The following is a 14,350-nucleotide window of genomic DNA, read 5'->3' on the forward strand; positions in this document are numbered from 1 at the left end:
CCCTGCTCAGCTGCATATATATATTTATATATGTGCTTATTAATTTACATGAGTGCTGGGGATGCCCTCTATAGAGTGAAAGTGATCTGAGTGGATTCCTCTGGCAGAGCACTGCGCTCTGGTTGCCCACACTGTAGGCTGAAGCGCCACAGAAACAGCCCAGCACTGCATGGCCACTCAACGTGCCAACCAGGCCAGTCGCTGACACTCCTTGGATATCACCCAGGAAAGGTACACTGAGAGGAAAAAAAGAAGCTTTGTGGCCATGGCAACTCTATTCATCTACCTTTCTGGACAGCTATCCAATGCAAAGGTGCCGTGAGGCCGTTTGGAGCGCGACAGTTACGCTGGCTTTGTTAGGTATCCGCGATGTAAAATGTATGAAGCTCAAATATGACATGTGTTTTCTTGATAATAAAAATCCAAACAAACAATTGAATTTGAATTACTCCTTTCCCACTAATCTTCTCCATATTTTATTGCTCACCAGGGAGAGTGAGAAGAAATTGTGTTGTTTTCCTATCTTTTATGAAATTTATGCATCGAAGCTGCCAATAAGAATTCAAATGAGTCTGAAATTATAGACGAGAGAGTGCTGAGCGCTGACAGTTGACGAGTATAATGAGAATGTTGCCATCCAAAAGTGATGTCTGTGAAATGGAGCTGGCCGTCTATATGAAAAGCAAACAGACGGAGAAAGTGAGCGAACACGTCAGGTGATTTTTGTAATTCTTCTTTTTCCCCCTTTGAGCGGAGCCCCAGAGCGGGAAAAAGCTCTGCCCCGGAGAGAGTTTCCAGAGCTGAATGAAGAAGGATGTTGAATACAAGACTGAGTCACATGAAGGCAGGCTGCCGGGGAAAGTCATCCACACTATTTATACTGCTTTGGCCTTCCCATAGTTTTGCACATCTGCAAGCCACTTTGAAACCCCATCTATCTGAATGTGAGCGATGCCCACTCTGTCCTCACTGGGGGCCTTGCTAATTCTTTCCACCTTTAAATACAACCTTAACTCAGCTTCCTTTACCTTCAGCTAGACAGAGAATTCTGGACTCGCATGAAAGACTTAAATGCAGTCATTATTAAAGTAGCTACAAGCAAGAGTGCTATAGTTATTATGAACGTCAAATCCTATTCTGAGAGCAGTAGAGTGCTTGGAAGTGATGTGAGAGAAGGGGGGAAGGAAACACAGCTTCCTTTATTCTCTCTAACGGCTTGTTCAAAGTGTAAATCCCTCTCTTCACTCCTTTGTCCCTCTTCTGAGCACTGCATTTGCTGTTCAGTTGCTGCGAGACGTGGCAAGCTTATTTATTTATCCGTTCCCCATTAATTAAAACATTTGTAGTGACAAACGCGGAAGTAGTCACATTAGCGCCTAGTTTACACCCACTTTCCCCCGACTCTGGACCGAGACAGAGGAAGACGCAGGCGCTAATGGAGAAGAGACGCACAGGTGCACTTGTACGCAACAGACATAAAAATAAATAAAAAGAAAATAACTTTAACATATGCTGCCAGGATTTCTGAACCCAGTGACAGCAACTTATTTAAATACAGACAGTTAATTAGACTGTAAGTCTGAAAAAAATGTAAGTATGGAAAAAAGCCAGAAAGACAAAAGTAAACATAATGCTACAATAAAAGGAGTAGCTTACAGTCAGTAGCTCGTCCATACTGTGCTCAGCACTGGGAACGGCACCCCCCTCCCAACTCGACCCCCATATATTCACTCTGTTATTTCAGGGAACAAAAGACGGGCTCTCGAGGCCATGGGTGGATCCACGAAAGGAAGAAAGGAGTCCTGCTCCTGGTCCTGGCTGAATAGGAGGCTTTCACACTTAGAGAGGCCTGTTTACTCTCCCTCAATAATGGCTCTAATTTTCTGATCATTATTGAGTAATTCCATCCACCCCCATCCAGCGTTTAATGCTTTCTCTCATCGCTCACAGCAGCACGTTCTTGTCTCCATCCTCGGGCCCCGGGTCTGCATCCCGAAAGACGTACAACTGATTTCTTCAGTCAGCCCACAACCCTCACCTCCACTCTGCCTATGCAGATGTGTGCATACGCCAAAACACATTAAGAAGAAGAAAACAAGCAAACCAGGAAATATTCAGAATTGCTAATTTGCCAGTAACATTTTTCCTGACTGGTTCTCCGCTCTGATTGGAGAGGAGCTGTGCTTCATCCTCCATTTTGTTTTGGACCTGAATCCACAGAAGCACGCTGAGTAAGAAAAAAAGAGCTGTGGAAAATATTTTTCACAAAAATAAAAGAACACGTCTGGTAACACGATAGCCATTTTATTCAACGCGCCGACATCCCAGCAAAACAAGACCCGAACGTTCTTGACGTTCGTCTTTTCTGACAGCCCGCTGTGAGAAAGCATCCACGGGAGCGGCGGTGGCTGGGGCGTAAGGGGACGTGCAGAGGGGAAGAAGTGTTAAATGAAAACAAGGATACAGGGGGAAAATGTTAAAATGAGAGAGAAAGAAAAGGATCAGAAGGAGAGAAGTTGGCAGGGACTGTGTGTCGGTTTGAAAAGCTGGCACCTCCTAAACAGAGCTGCAGCTTTGGGTGCCAAATGCTGCCAACCAGCCCCACTAGCCTGAATATGTGCCCTCCCTCTCTCTTTGTTTTCAGCATGGCATTTTCCATTATCTTTATTCTACGCTTTTCTTTTTACTTTATATCAGCGCTCAATATCATCCTAACAGCAACCACTGACATTTATTACCATTAAATGGGAGAATAAATGAAGCAGGGGTGAAAATATTTATTAATCTCCACATTATTAGCGTTCATTTGTGGTTATTTAAGGGGATTTTGTTTGCGTATAATTGCTCATTTTTTACTTTTAAATGAAAGATGTGCGCACGGAGGAGACGGCGGATTCGCCGCTGTGTTCCGCTCCGTTTTTTTTTCCGTGTGGAAAGAGCTATCCCAATTACAGGGCAAGTCTCCGTGCATGTGCTCTGCTCCGCTGGACCGAGGCAACAAGGCGCGAGGCGGACCGATCAGAATCTGGCTGCTGGGAAATGGCCCAGAAAAAGACGCTCGCTTCGCTCTTTTCCGTCCTTTCTACACATCACTTCTCCGCTCCTCCTGCTCTTTGCCCCTCGGCTCAGGCGTTAGCAGTCAGAGCTCCTGTGCGGGGATACCTATGTTTTTAGCGGATGGACAGACTTCAAGCCTGGCGCCTGCACAGAGAAAAGAGAAGATCGGTCATGCAAATGCAAAACAGTGGAACTGAAGAGACTAAAAATAATACACGGAGGAGAAACATGGGGGGAGACGTCTAATTTGTGTTTGCTCTGTAGAGGAAAGCAAAGAAGCTGTGAAGTAAAAATAAAGCTCAATAAGCTGAATAGCCTATTTATTTTTATTGCTTTTGTTTACTCTACTCATTAATCCATATTATTAAGTCATTTAATTTCTTGAGAATTAAATAAATTTCTGCTCGTTAAATCCAAAAAAGTGAGCTAAGCTGCTAAACAGACACCATGGCTTTTATTTATTAACCTTAATTACACCAATAATTAAAAACCACTGTACAGTGAAATTAGGAAATAAAGCTACTCTTTGTTGCACTTTCTGCTACAAGGAATTTTTCTATTCCGGAAGTTAAGACCCGAACCTTCATTTCAAATTGCACATAATTCAATCATACACTCAGCCTTTTGTGTATCTTTTCCAGGATTATTCACTAAACTGGATAATTACAGTGAATATGAAGCAGGTTGGCCTGCTCCCAAGCCCATAGAGCAGCACGGCGGTCGGACCTATAGAACGGGGAGAGATGTGAGGGAGAACGGTTAAAGGAGGTCAGAGGATCGAGCATTAGCGCAACCGCCTCGGAAGCCCGATTGCACGGAGTAATCCTTTTACCAGCGATTCCTTACACTCCGCACACTCCCCTCTTCTTTTCACTTTTCCTCTCTGTGACACATGCACGCATTAAAAAAAAAAAGCTGGAAAAACGAGGGGTTCTGAAAATAGGCCCGGACGCCACAGCGCACATTAAAACGCGGCAGCGTCACTGACGCTGTGCTGTCATGTCAGAGGGGCTTGCAGATGCTCAAACTTTATTGGACGCATTATTTCAAATGACAACAAAGCGCAAGAAAGTTTCCGTTGAAAGCGTCGGAGCAGCAGTGTTTTTCACGCCACATGAATGCGGCTCCCTCGGCGCCGACACTCTCTGTTCCTCCGTCGGCCCGGGTTACGGAGCCGTGCCAGAACGCTGGAGCGCAATTCTGCGCTCCATCCAGAAATCTCTGTTCTGCGCAACACGCAGATCCAAGAAAGAGAAGACAGAGTATTTTTCCTGCTTTAACCATTACACCTCCTCCTTCTCTTCTGCTTCTGCAAACACTCAGCCAACGGCAAACATAACACGACTGCTACTTCTGCTTTAATATTCCAGCGTATTGCCTCTATGGACCGAGCTTGTGTGTAATAAAACAAATCCCACTCTTTCCTGTTTGCTTTTTTTCTTTATTATGTAACTGCATCTGATAATTTTACCTCCTTTTTGAAGCTCAGGATATTGGGCGAAGCAGATAAGATGTGTTTGATGGATTTAGCATGACGTGGAGGCGTTAAGTCTCTCAGTCTGGCTGTCTGTCTCTTTGTTTGTCTCTATTAAAAGAGATTCTCTTGGTCATTTGTAATGTCGCGACGACGCACAAAGACACACTGATGGGTAAATGAATGTCTCGGATTTGTGTTTGCGCCATAGCAGCATGGAGATACGGCGTTGTCTGGCACGCGTAGTTGGCTTTCGGACCTGCCCCGGGCACCTCTCTGGTCTGTCTGTCTCCAGCACAGAGACCAGATATGGAGGCTGCACTTGCAGAAACATCTTTTTATCATAACAGCACAAGTAATGAAAGCCGTATGAGGCTGATCGGGCTCCAAAAATGACTAATGCTGGAACTGTGCAGCCTCGTCAGACGGACAAATATGGAACACGTCGCTCGAAAAAACATGACCTGAGCCGGGCGTCTCTAGGTGGAGGACGGCCCGCAGCGCCCAACTGGCGAGCCAGACTTTCCTTTTCGACAGACACGTGATCAAAGATGAGATCAGACCCACCACCCCACCTCTTCCTCATCCCCGATTTCCCTTGCTTCCTCCACATCCCTGAGCCATTACTGCTGCCATCGAATGCAGCACAATCAGTGAAAAGAAAATTAACCACTTTTGGGATCCGACTCTCGTTACTGCCTGACAATTATGTCATGCTCTGCGCTTGTGTGCAGGCAGGTACTTGTCAAAAAGAAAATGATCAGGCTCGTTTTGTGATTAGCGGGACCTTGCTCTTGAAGCTGTGGTGCAGTAGTGCAGATCAGAGTCCATCAGCTTTGATCTGTCCCTGCCCCGCCTGCGAGGGCCGAAGTCTATAATTGGACAAAAGCAGACACATACTGTACTGTAGGGAAGCAGAAACAGAGGGGGGGTGGGGGTTAGTGAGCGTGCGTGTGACTGTGTATGTGTGTGTCAATCACGCCGCATGAAAGCAGATCCACCCCCCCGCCTTACAGCTGGCGACAGTGACATCAGTGGGGACGAGAGAGCTGAAACACGACGGCGGGGACGAGCTGGGTGAGACGGCTGCGGTCCAATCATCGGGCCTAGCAACTGATAACTTCCGCAAGACACAGACACCCTGGGAAGGGGAGCTAAGAATAAAACTGTAACGCTGCCACCCCAAAGGTTAGAATGGAGCCACTGTCTGCCTGTCCTCTGGCTAACCCGCGCCAGCATGCTGGAACAACACAGCGACTTGCGCTTACAAAAGGTGGACGCTTTTTCATTTTAGTTACCGCACACATTCTCCCCATTCTTGACCAGTTGTTAGTGCAAGGTGGCTGCACGGAAAAAGCAGCGCTGCTTCTCTCACATGCAGTAGTAAACCAAATACAAGCCACTTGGCCTTAAAAAAAAGATTAGAAAGAAAAGAAATCCCATAAAGATTTATGGAAAAATACTCACATGTGTACAAATAAGATGAAATACTAATGAAATGCACAAAGGCCAGAAAGGAGACGGGCTAGTGCATCGCATCGATGGGGGCGAGCGGCTGCTGGATTCTGGCACAGAGTTGTCAGGGAAAAAAACTCTAAGGAGCACCAGGCTGCGCTGGGAGCTAATCTGAGCCGCGGTTTGCCATGCCACATTGTGGAACAGGAAGGGGCGCTCACGGAGGCCCCGCAAAACTCAAGCAGAGTTACACACTGGGCTGAAAGGAGCCTGGCATGGGGGATTCTGTCACAGAGGAACGCTGCACCTCCCTGCCAAGGAGAAGAATTAAGGCCCTGTAACTGTATGCCAGTCTGTCGTAAGAGAGCCCGAGATAATAGGAAATGGCTGAAGAAGAGGAGAGTGACTGTGTGTGTGTGTGTGTGTGTGTGTGTGTGTGTGTGTGTGTGTGTGTGTGTGTGTGTGTGTGTGTGTGTGTGTGTGTGTGTGTGAGATGATTTACACCTGCAAACACCTGACAGAAACAGACAGCTACATCAAGTGACGACAACAAATAAAATATATAAAATAGACCAAATTATATATGAATGTGGCTAAAACTGTAATCACAGCTAACAGTGGTAAAGCTGGGCTTCAATTATAAATACATTAGCCTAAATTATACTATAAATCATCCAGCACATTCAGGCATCTACAACAGGAGTGCTACTACTATTACTACTATATTCTAATAGAGACATTTTTAAACATTAGTGTGTTTAAAAGGACAATTTAAATTCACTTGTGTCAGGAAAATTAAGCTTCAGGCACATCAAATTCTCACTGCAGTAATTAAATGGAATTTAATTGAACAGAATATAATTATCTATGTTTTTAAATGTTTTTGTTTTTTGCAAAAGTAGTTACAACATATTTAATAATTTTATATCCAGATCAGCATTTGTTGCTATTTATTTTCCAAAGTGGATTTGCATTCCTAAAATTACCTGAGAAATGAAATTAGGTTGAAATAACTACAGCTGTGAAGTGCAACAAAATGAGACATGCAAATATTATATTTCACAGCGTTGATCGCTGCCCTCACACGAGTACACATGTGGCTTTGTATACATGTTACACCAAAATATTTTTACCGCCTCTATTTCAACTTCACCATCACAGCAGAAAACACGTGTGGATGTAAACGCGAAACGTCTCACTGCTGTAAACACAAACGTGTGTGTGACTGTGTGTGTGATCAGTTCGCTCAGAAGAACAACGCAAGGCGCAGCTTGGGTGTTTGATCGAGAGCTCCTGAGCGAGAGTCTGTCCACTTGAGTGTGTGTGTGTGTGTGTGTGTGTGTGTGTGTGAGTGTGTGTGTGTGTGAGTGTGTGTGTGTGTGTGTGTGTGTGTGTGTGTGTGTGTGTGTGTGTGAGAGTGTGTGTGTGTGTGAGTGTGTGTGTGTGTGTGTGTGTGTGTGTGTGTGTGTGTGTGTGTGTGTGTGTGTGTGTGTGTGTGTGTGGCGTTAGGCTGAGGCTGCAGACAGGCTGACTCTCTCTCTGCCTCCTAAACTACCTGGGACTGGGCCAGCTGTCACTGCGCTCTCCAGACCACCACACACACACACAAAAGAAACCCACAAAAACACCACACTGCTACTGATACACAACAACCCCACAACACACATGGATTACAGACACATGACAAACTGCCTGTCGTGCGCGCACACGTGTGCACATGCGTGCACACACAGATAAACAGGTTTGCAGATGCTTTTGTTTACAGATGGCACTGAAAAACATGCACATTTGGATTTAGACAAATTTGTGCACAAATACTTGAACAAATGTACCAATGCAAACATATCTCTAGGTAAACACAGGTTTTAAGCCTGACTGTCAGATTCTCTGAATCTCTTTAAACCAGATAGAAACATTGAGAGGAAAACTTTTTTTTAGGACTATACGCTGCAGACTTTAAATATCAAGACGTGGTCTTTATCTCAGTGCTGACTGGGTTTATCAAAGCCTGGCACTAGATCAGCTTGGTACATAGTGGAGGGCAGGGTCTAATCTGTGACTTACATGCCAAAGAGTGTGTGACAAAACACATGACCTGTGTGTATGTGTGTGTATAACAACCACATAAACGGTGGGAAAAACGGTTCTTCTACAGGTATCACATACCTGGTGTGTGGACGAAGTAGGCCAGGTAGAGATCCAGCTCCTTGACCGTCACCCCAATGTGGTGTGGCTGGACACACAGGCCGTGGTTGGAGCACTGGGGTGACTTGACCAGACGCTCGCCGTCCGTGCTCTCCAGGGGGCTGCCCTTAAACAGGATGACCATCACCAGGTCCAGCCTCCACACCTTGTCGGCCTGGCGGAGGCAGTCGATGCGGCGGATCTTGCCCTTCTGGTCGGGGTTGGACAGCACGCAGCAGGGGGGCTTCTTCCCCGTGATGGTGAGCACAAAGTCCTCGCGGAACTCAGGCCGGATGTCCTTGCGGAGCTTGGCCAGCAGGCGCGAGGCCCACTTCTGCTTGATCTCTGGCTTCTCCCCAAGCAGCTCATCCTTCACCGCGCGCTCCTCATCCTTGGTCATCCTCTTTTCGTGCTTCTTGAAGTACTTGCGTTTACGGGCCTGCAGGTTGAACCAGGTGTAGGAGAAGGCACGGACATGGGGGAGAAGGGCCTCAATGAAGGGATGAAATTCATCCTGATGAGAGAGAAAAAGATGCGGCGTTAGGAGGCTGTAAAAAAATTTTTTTTTTAAATGCCTTTTTTTTTAAGTTGTAAAATTAGAGGTTTTTCAAAACTTTTAATGAAAATGCCAAAATGTTTAATAATACTAAACGTGTTGTGGGAATAATGAAAATACTGATGATTATCAATTAATTTAAATTCAAATCAAAAAGCTATTCAAATAACTGCCATTAAAATGTTAAAATTATTTCTCATTTCCAACATTCAGACTCAAATAAAAATAAAGCATGCAGGAAAACCAGGAAAAAATCATCCTTACAATAGCATGCAAAGGTATAACACAAAGCATTTCAAAAATAAAATGTTCAAGACAATAAAGAAAAGACGACAGTTCACGAATTCAGATGAAAAACTGAGCCAAGTTGCGCTCCCGCTTTTCCTGCTGTAAAAAGAGAAGTTATTCTGCTGTACCATAATACCTTCACTACATATCTCTGGGCAACAAAGCCCAGATCTCGCCACAGCGTTCCTGTGCCAGGGTTGCCACACACCGGTCGCTCACCACCGCCAAGCTTTGCCGCCACTAGACCACTGTTGAAATGTGCCGCTAAAAGATCAGCCATACCATTTCCTATCTGCGCTACCATGCAAAGGGAGCTCCAACCAGACTCACATTTCCACAACAAACTGAAAGCAGACAGAAATCACCACAGAAAACCACACTGCTAGAGGAAGACAGACGGCCTGGTAGTTACCATTTTGCACTCTCATCATAAATTTGGCACAGCGTTTAAAGTGAAAAAAAAATCTCCTGCACCAGTTTTTTTTTTCTCTTTCCTCCCGCGCTCCCCAATGTAAAGCAAGCGCTGGTTTTGGCAGGGTGTGGAGAATTAGCAGATGAAAAAAAGAAAAGAAAAAAAAACTTGGGGTGGGTGGGGAGGGTTATAATTTTTTAAAATTTGCAGAACACGCTGCTGAGCACAAACAGTGGACTCAAGTTTAAAAACACACACACACACCAAAAAAGATTTTAAGGGAGTCCTGCAGTAGGACGCTAGCCAGCAGTTCTTGAGACAAAAGCCAAAAATGACACAAAAAAGGACGGACAAAAAGTTGGAGCAAAACAAATAATAAACAGGTAAAAATGTAAATGTTAGAAAAAATGATTAGAAAAAGACTTTAACAGCGAGAATAAATGTATTCGAAAAAAAGAACAAAAATTCAACAGTCCTTTGTGAGTTCCAAATTTCTTTTAAAAATCTCGGAGGAAAAAAAATCCTTGGCAAAATCTAATTGGTGGTGGTGTCTGTTCTGATCCCGGGCCCGGCACGAGCGCGCGCATGCACACACACTCTCTCGCAAACACACACACAGATGGGGGGGCCAGGGAGAGCAGAGCACAGAATAGGGAGGAAAAAAACAGAGAGCCGAATCAATGTTGGATGAGCGCATACGACCGCTGGCAAAGCCGAGTGCTGCTTCTTTTTTCCCCTTTTCTCTCCAACTCTCTCTCTTTCTCTTTCTCGCTCGCCGTCTCTCGTCCTCTCCGCGTTCTTTCCCTAACCATTGCTTGAGCCTTTGCCAACACGAGTAGGGCCCACCTATTTGGCAACAAGATGCCTGTAGCCCAGCCAATGCGTTAGCTTCAAGAGCTGAAAGGGAGGGAAAAGAGAAAGAGGAGAGAGGGTGGGAAGGGGGGAGGGAGGGGAGTAGTGGCAATGAGAGGGAGAGAGAGTGAGGAGGGGGTGGGGGGAGCAGGTGGGAGTGTAAGGGAGCGCGCAGCCATGTCCGACGCTGCACAATCTGCCAAATCGACAAGTTCCTCTCTGACACGGAGGCAAAGTTCAGGGGAGCAAGCCTTCTCCTGCACCAATCCCCACAGCCCTCAGCCTGCCTCCATCTTTACTATGGCCGCCACTGCTTCGTCTCCCTCTCACCCCACCGCCCTCACCTCCTCTGTGTCTCCCGCTCCCTCTCTCTGCCCCTTTCTCTGCTCGCATAATGCCACCTTGGCAGAGGATGGCAAAGCGAGAGAGAGGACACACAGCTTCAGAATCCCTCCAGACCCCACCACCGGCAGCTGCTCATGGGTTTACCACAGCAAACAAAGAGGGAGAAACAAACCCGGGCAGCCACACTCCTCCTCTCGCTGCACACTCGCAAAATGAATGACGAGATGATTTAGAGGCACAGATACAGAAATTGTTACAGAATTTAAAGGGGTGGGTGGGGTGTGGGGGTGAAGGCAGGAGAGGAACCAGAATTTGCCTCAGCTGTTTTTGTTTGTTTTCTGTTTTTAAGCAGCACAGCTAGCATGAGGACGAAATCCCAGAGCCCGAATCGGCTCCGTACGTATCCCCGAACACCCCCCGCCCTGGGAGGTTTCTGCAGTTCGGTATCGGAGCGGAGATGACTGCCGTGTTGCCTCATCGTAAAGCACGTTGTTCAGGGCTACATCTGCTTGGCAGGCAGCTTGAGTGAAGGTGGTGGTGCTGAATCACTGACCAGTGCAATAAACCTGAAACATAGCATCAGGAGACCTGCACCACAATCAGATGGAGTCAGCAAGGACGAAGAATGCATGTAGAGTTGAAAATATCTGCTGATAAATTCATGGGAAATTATCTGGAAACGGTCACCTTGAAGCAAAACTGCCAAACACTTTCGGGTCTAAGCTTTGCAAAAAATCGGGGTATTGATACATTTATCATAAATGATATTAAACTAACATTAGACAAGCTTTCGGCATCTAACAGACTAAATGGAAATAAATGGAAATAATCACTAGTTTCAGCTCTGAACGAGTGTCAGTCAGGGCTGCACCTGCTCAGCAGACAGATAGTGGGAAGGTGCAAGTGCTGCTGAATCACAGACCAAGAGCAGAGGATCAGGACTCCAGATCTCATGCAATAAAATGACGCCACATTCAGATGGAGTCAAAAATGTACAGAACAAGAACTAAAAAATGCCTGGGTTCATCTATTTAATATTAGGAACTGGATGGTTTCCGTTGTCATATATGACTGAAATGAGCAATTCTCAGTGTGTAAGGTTGGGAAGCACAAGCAGTAGAAATTCAAGTATTTCTAATGGTCATTTTTTGACAGTTTCTGGCTTTAACAGACAAAATCAAATGGAAACAATTGATACTTGCAGCTTTAAACGGGTGCCTTCAGCAATTATTTAAATTGATATATTCCTCTGTTACATGACAAGCATTGAAGAAAAGACCACGGTTAGTCAACTTTAAGTTCTAGCAAGTCTTTAAATGATGATTTCATGAGAAGAGGCCCGCAGACTGTCAAAGGTCATACAATCGCACCATTCTGTCAAGGCTGAACATCCTCCACACAGCAATGAGAGCCCGTAATGAAACACTGACGCTCACCCATCATCTGCTAACACAGCGAAGGACGGCACACCTCCACATTTATCTCCAATCAGCCAAAAGTTTGATATATCGCTGGATAACGTAACAAAAGAACCTCACCGTGGAGTATGACTGTGTTTGGCATCACTGTCAAGATATATTTGCATCCATCACCACCTGCACAAACTTAGTGTAGCAGGAGGAGATAACTAACACTTGAATGCATTTTCCAGTGTGTCTGCTTTTCAGTGGGAATTAAGGTTTTCTGGGTGACCTTGCCAAAATGCAAATAAACCACCATTCAAATGTCAGTGAAATTTGACTACAAGGAGTTTTAAGTCATTTTGTCTTCGCTATGCTGTTTGTCTTTCACTTGCTGAAGAAGTAGAAGAAAAAAAAACATATTTATGTTGTGCATATTTATTTTTCAGAAAGAAAACTGCAGAATTTTCTAAAGTCCCAGATTTTGAAAGGGGGGGGGGGCAACCCCGTGCTTTCCATTTGCATGTCTGCACTATCTGCTGCTCCACACTACGCCTATATTGTGTAATCTTCATGTTGCTGTGTTGGAAGAACCTATATGGTTATTTAGGTCTGTCGAAGCGGCATAAACCCATCATGGAAAGTGTCTCAGGGTTAATCTTCTTACCCGGAAATTAAATTAGGGCCACATGCGCGTGGCCTTTAGCTTTAATTATTAGCCTATTATCAATTAGCAGTCGGAGGTGACGGGGTTTACTCAGTGATATTATTATTATTTTATTTATTAATTATTATTAATAATAATAATTTAAAAAAAATATGAATACGAAATACATGCTCTGCTTCAAACGTACCAGTTTGCGTCGTTTCACCTCAACTAACCGTCCCCTTAAAAGACCCCGGAAAAAAACCGCTGCTGTGACCAAACAAATGCGAGTTTCATAAACACACCGATATCCACCCAGTAAAAGGCACGGCTTATTTTCTAACCACCGTTTTCTCTGGCTCAAAACCACCCAGGCCCCAATAATAAGAGCCAAAACAATTAAAGCTGCGCCATCACTTTCTTCTTCTTCTGCTACCACTTATTTTTTCTTCTTCTTCTTCTCTGCCATAAAAGGGAACTTAAAATACAAATGTTTAAATAAATAAATAAAACAGTGCCGATATCGTTGACGGACCCTGGCAGGAAAAAACATGTAAATTAAAAAAAAATAGAAAATCAGGAGACGGCCTGGCACATCCCCCGCAAGCTACACATTTGTGCTACACCGTTACTGAAACCCCGACGTCAATTAATACCGAGAGAGGAGACCCTGAAACACCCAGATATGTATTTCAAATGTAGCCTGTCAAGCAGATGCAGTGCCAGCACGGCTCTGAATGACCCGGGACGCGGTTCAGCATATGGAATTCAGTTCAGGTTTCGCGACATTAACGCATTTCCCCCTTAAATCTTTAAATGTGCTTTTTTCCCTCCCCCAGTTATCGTATATAAAAATAAACACTTGGCCCACTCAGAGTCGATAACCCCAAATTAAAGCAATTTGTATTTATAAATCAGAGATCACAGTTTCAATCGCGAAGGTTTCGGCTTTTTATTCAAACTGAAATAAAAAAAAATTAAAAATAGTCTAATCGTCCACATAAAAGCCACAGCTGAACGCTGCCTATGACAAGACAAAAGAAATGATTTTTAAGTCCTTTATTTTTCCAATTCTCCGCACGTCTGACAGAGACTGAGAGGAGTTGGCTGCCAACTTCAGATTAACTCTTTCAGCAAGGACAGAAAAGGCTCTTAACTGTGAAAAACATCCCAGAGTTGGATTCATTAGTGCTCCTTTGCATTTTAAGCTCCGTTTGAATAAACAATGGAGGAGTCCATCATTTTAAGATAATTGATATCTTATTATATTTTTTTCATTCATTAATAATTAAAACATTATTGACAAAAACATACTAAATATAATGTCACTATTCTATTTAATTTAGTCGAATCTAATCTAAAACTAAATTAGTTTTGCTTTTTTTGCTTTTTGGCATTTTTCAGTCACCGTCAGCACCTCAATACATAATTTCTGAGTATTTGTGTCTTTGTATGTGGTTGCCATAAAAAAAGGATAAATCAAGACTCAATCAACCAAGAAGCTGAAGGCCGTCTCGTGTATTCACAATTCTTTTTTTCCTGTCCTTAAACAAAAACAGGTTGAATGCATGCAATTAAAAGTAACACGGCGATTAGAAGTGTCAGTTTGTGATTTTAGCCATCCAACTTTTCCAAGAAATGATGGTGGTGAAAGTGAGCTTTTGCTCTAAAGTCCAGATCC

The 14,350-nt window shown here is 44.4% G+C and overlaps 2 protein-coding genes across 9 annotated transcripts in view; one reads left to right on the forward strand and one right to left on the reverse strand.

Annotated features, from left to right (window-relative positions):
• LOC146670826 (uncharacterized) overlaps positions 1 to 14,350 on the forward strand; it is a 411,199-nt gene that overhangs the window by 251,096 nt on the left and 145,753 nt on the right. The window lies entirely within an intron of this gene.
• nfixb (nuclear factor I/Xb) overlaps positions 1 to 14,350 on the reverse strand; it is a 142,709-nt gene that overhangs the window by 91,569 nt on the left and 36,790 nt on the right. For 3 of the 8 annotated variants that reach the window (XM_085402927.1, XM_085402928.1, XM_085402930.1), the window contains one exon: positions 8,153 to 8,684. In XM_085402927.1, coding sequence (XP_085259053.1) covers positions 8,153 to 8,684 — 532 coding nt within the window. Of the gene's footprint in view, positions 1 to 8,152; positions 8,685 to 9,150; positions 9,398 to 9,426; positions 10,199 to 14,350 lie in introns of those variants that run through there. The other 5 variants (XM_085402925.1, XM_085402924.1, XM_085402933.1 and 2 more) reach the window with 3 other exon arrangements.

Source organism: Rhamphochromis longiceps, linkage group LG4, assembly GCF_057381845.1.
Source record: "Rhamphochromis longiceps isolate RC_006_pf linkage group LG4, R_longiceps_female_GT1.1, whole genome shotgun sequence".
Classification (NCBI taxonomy): Eukaryota; Metazoa; Chordata; class Actinopteri; order Cichliformes; family Cichlidae; genus Rhamphochromis; species Rhamphochromis longiceps.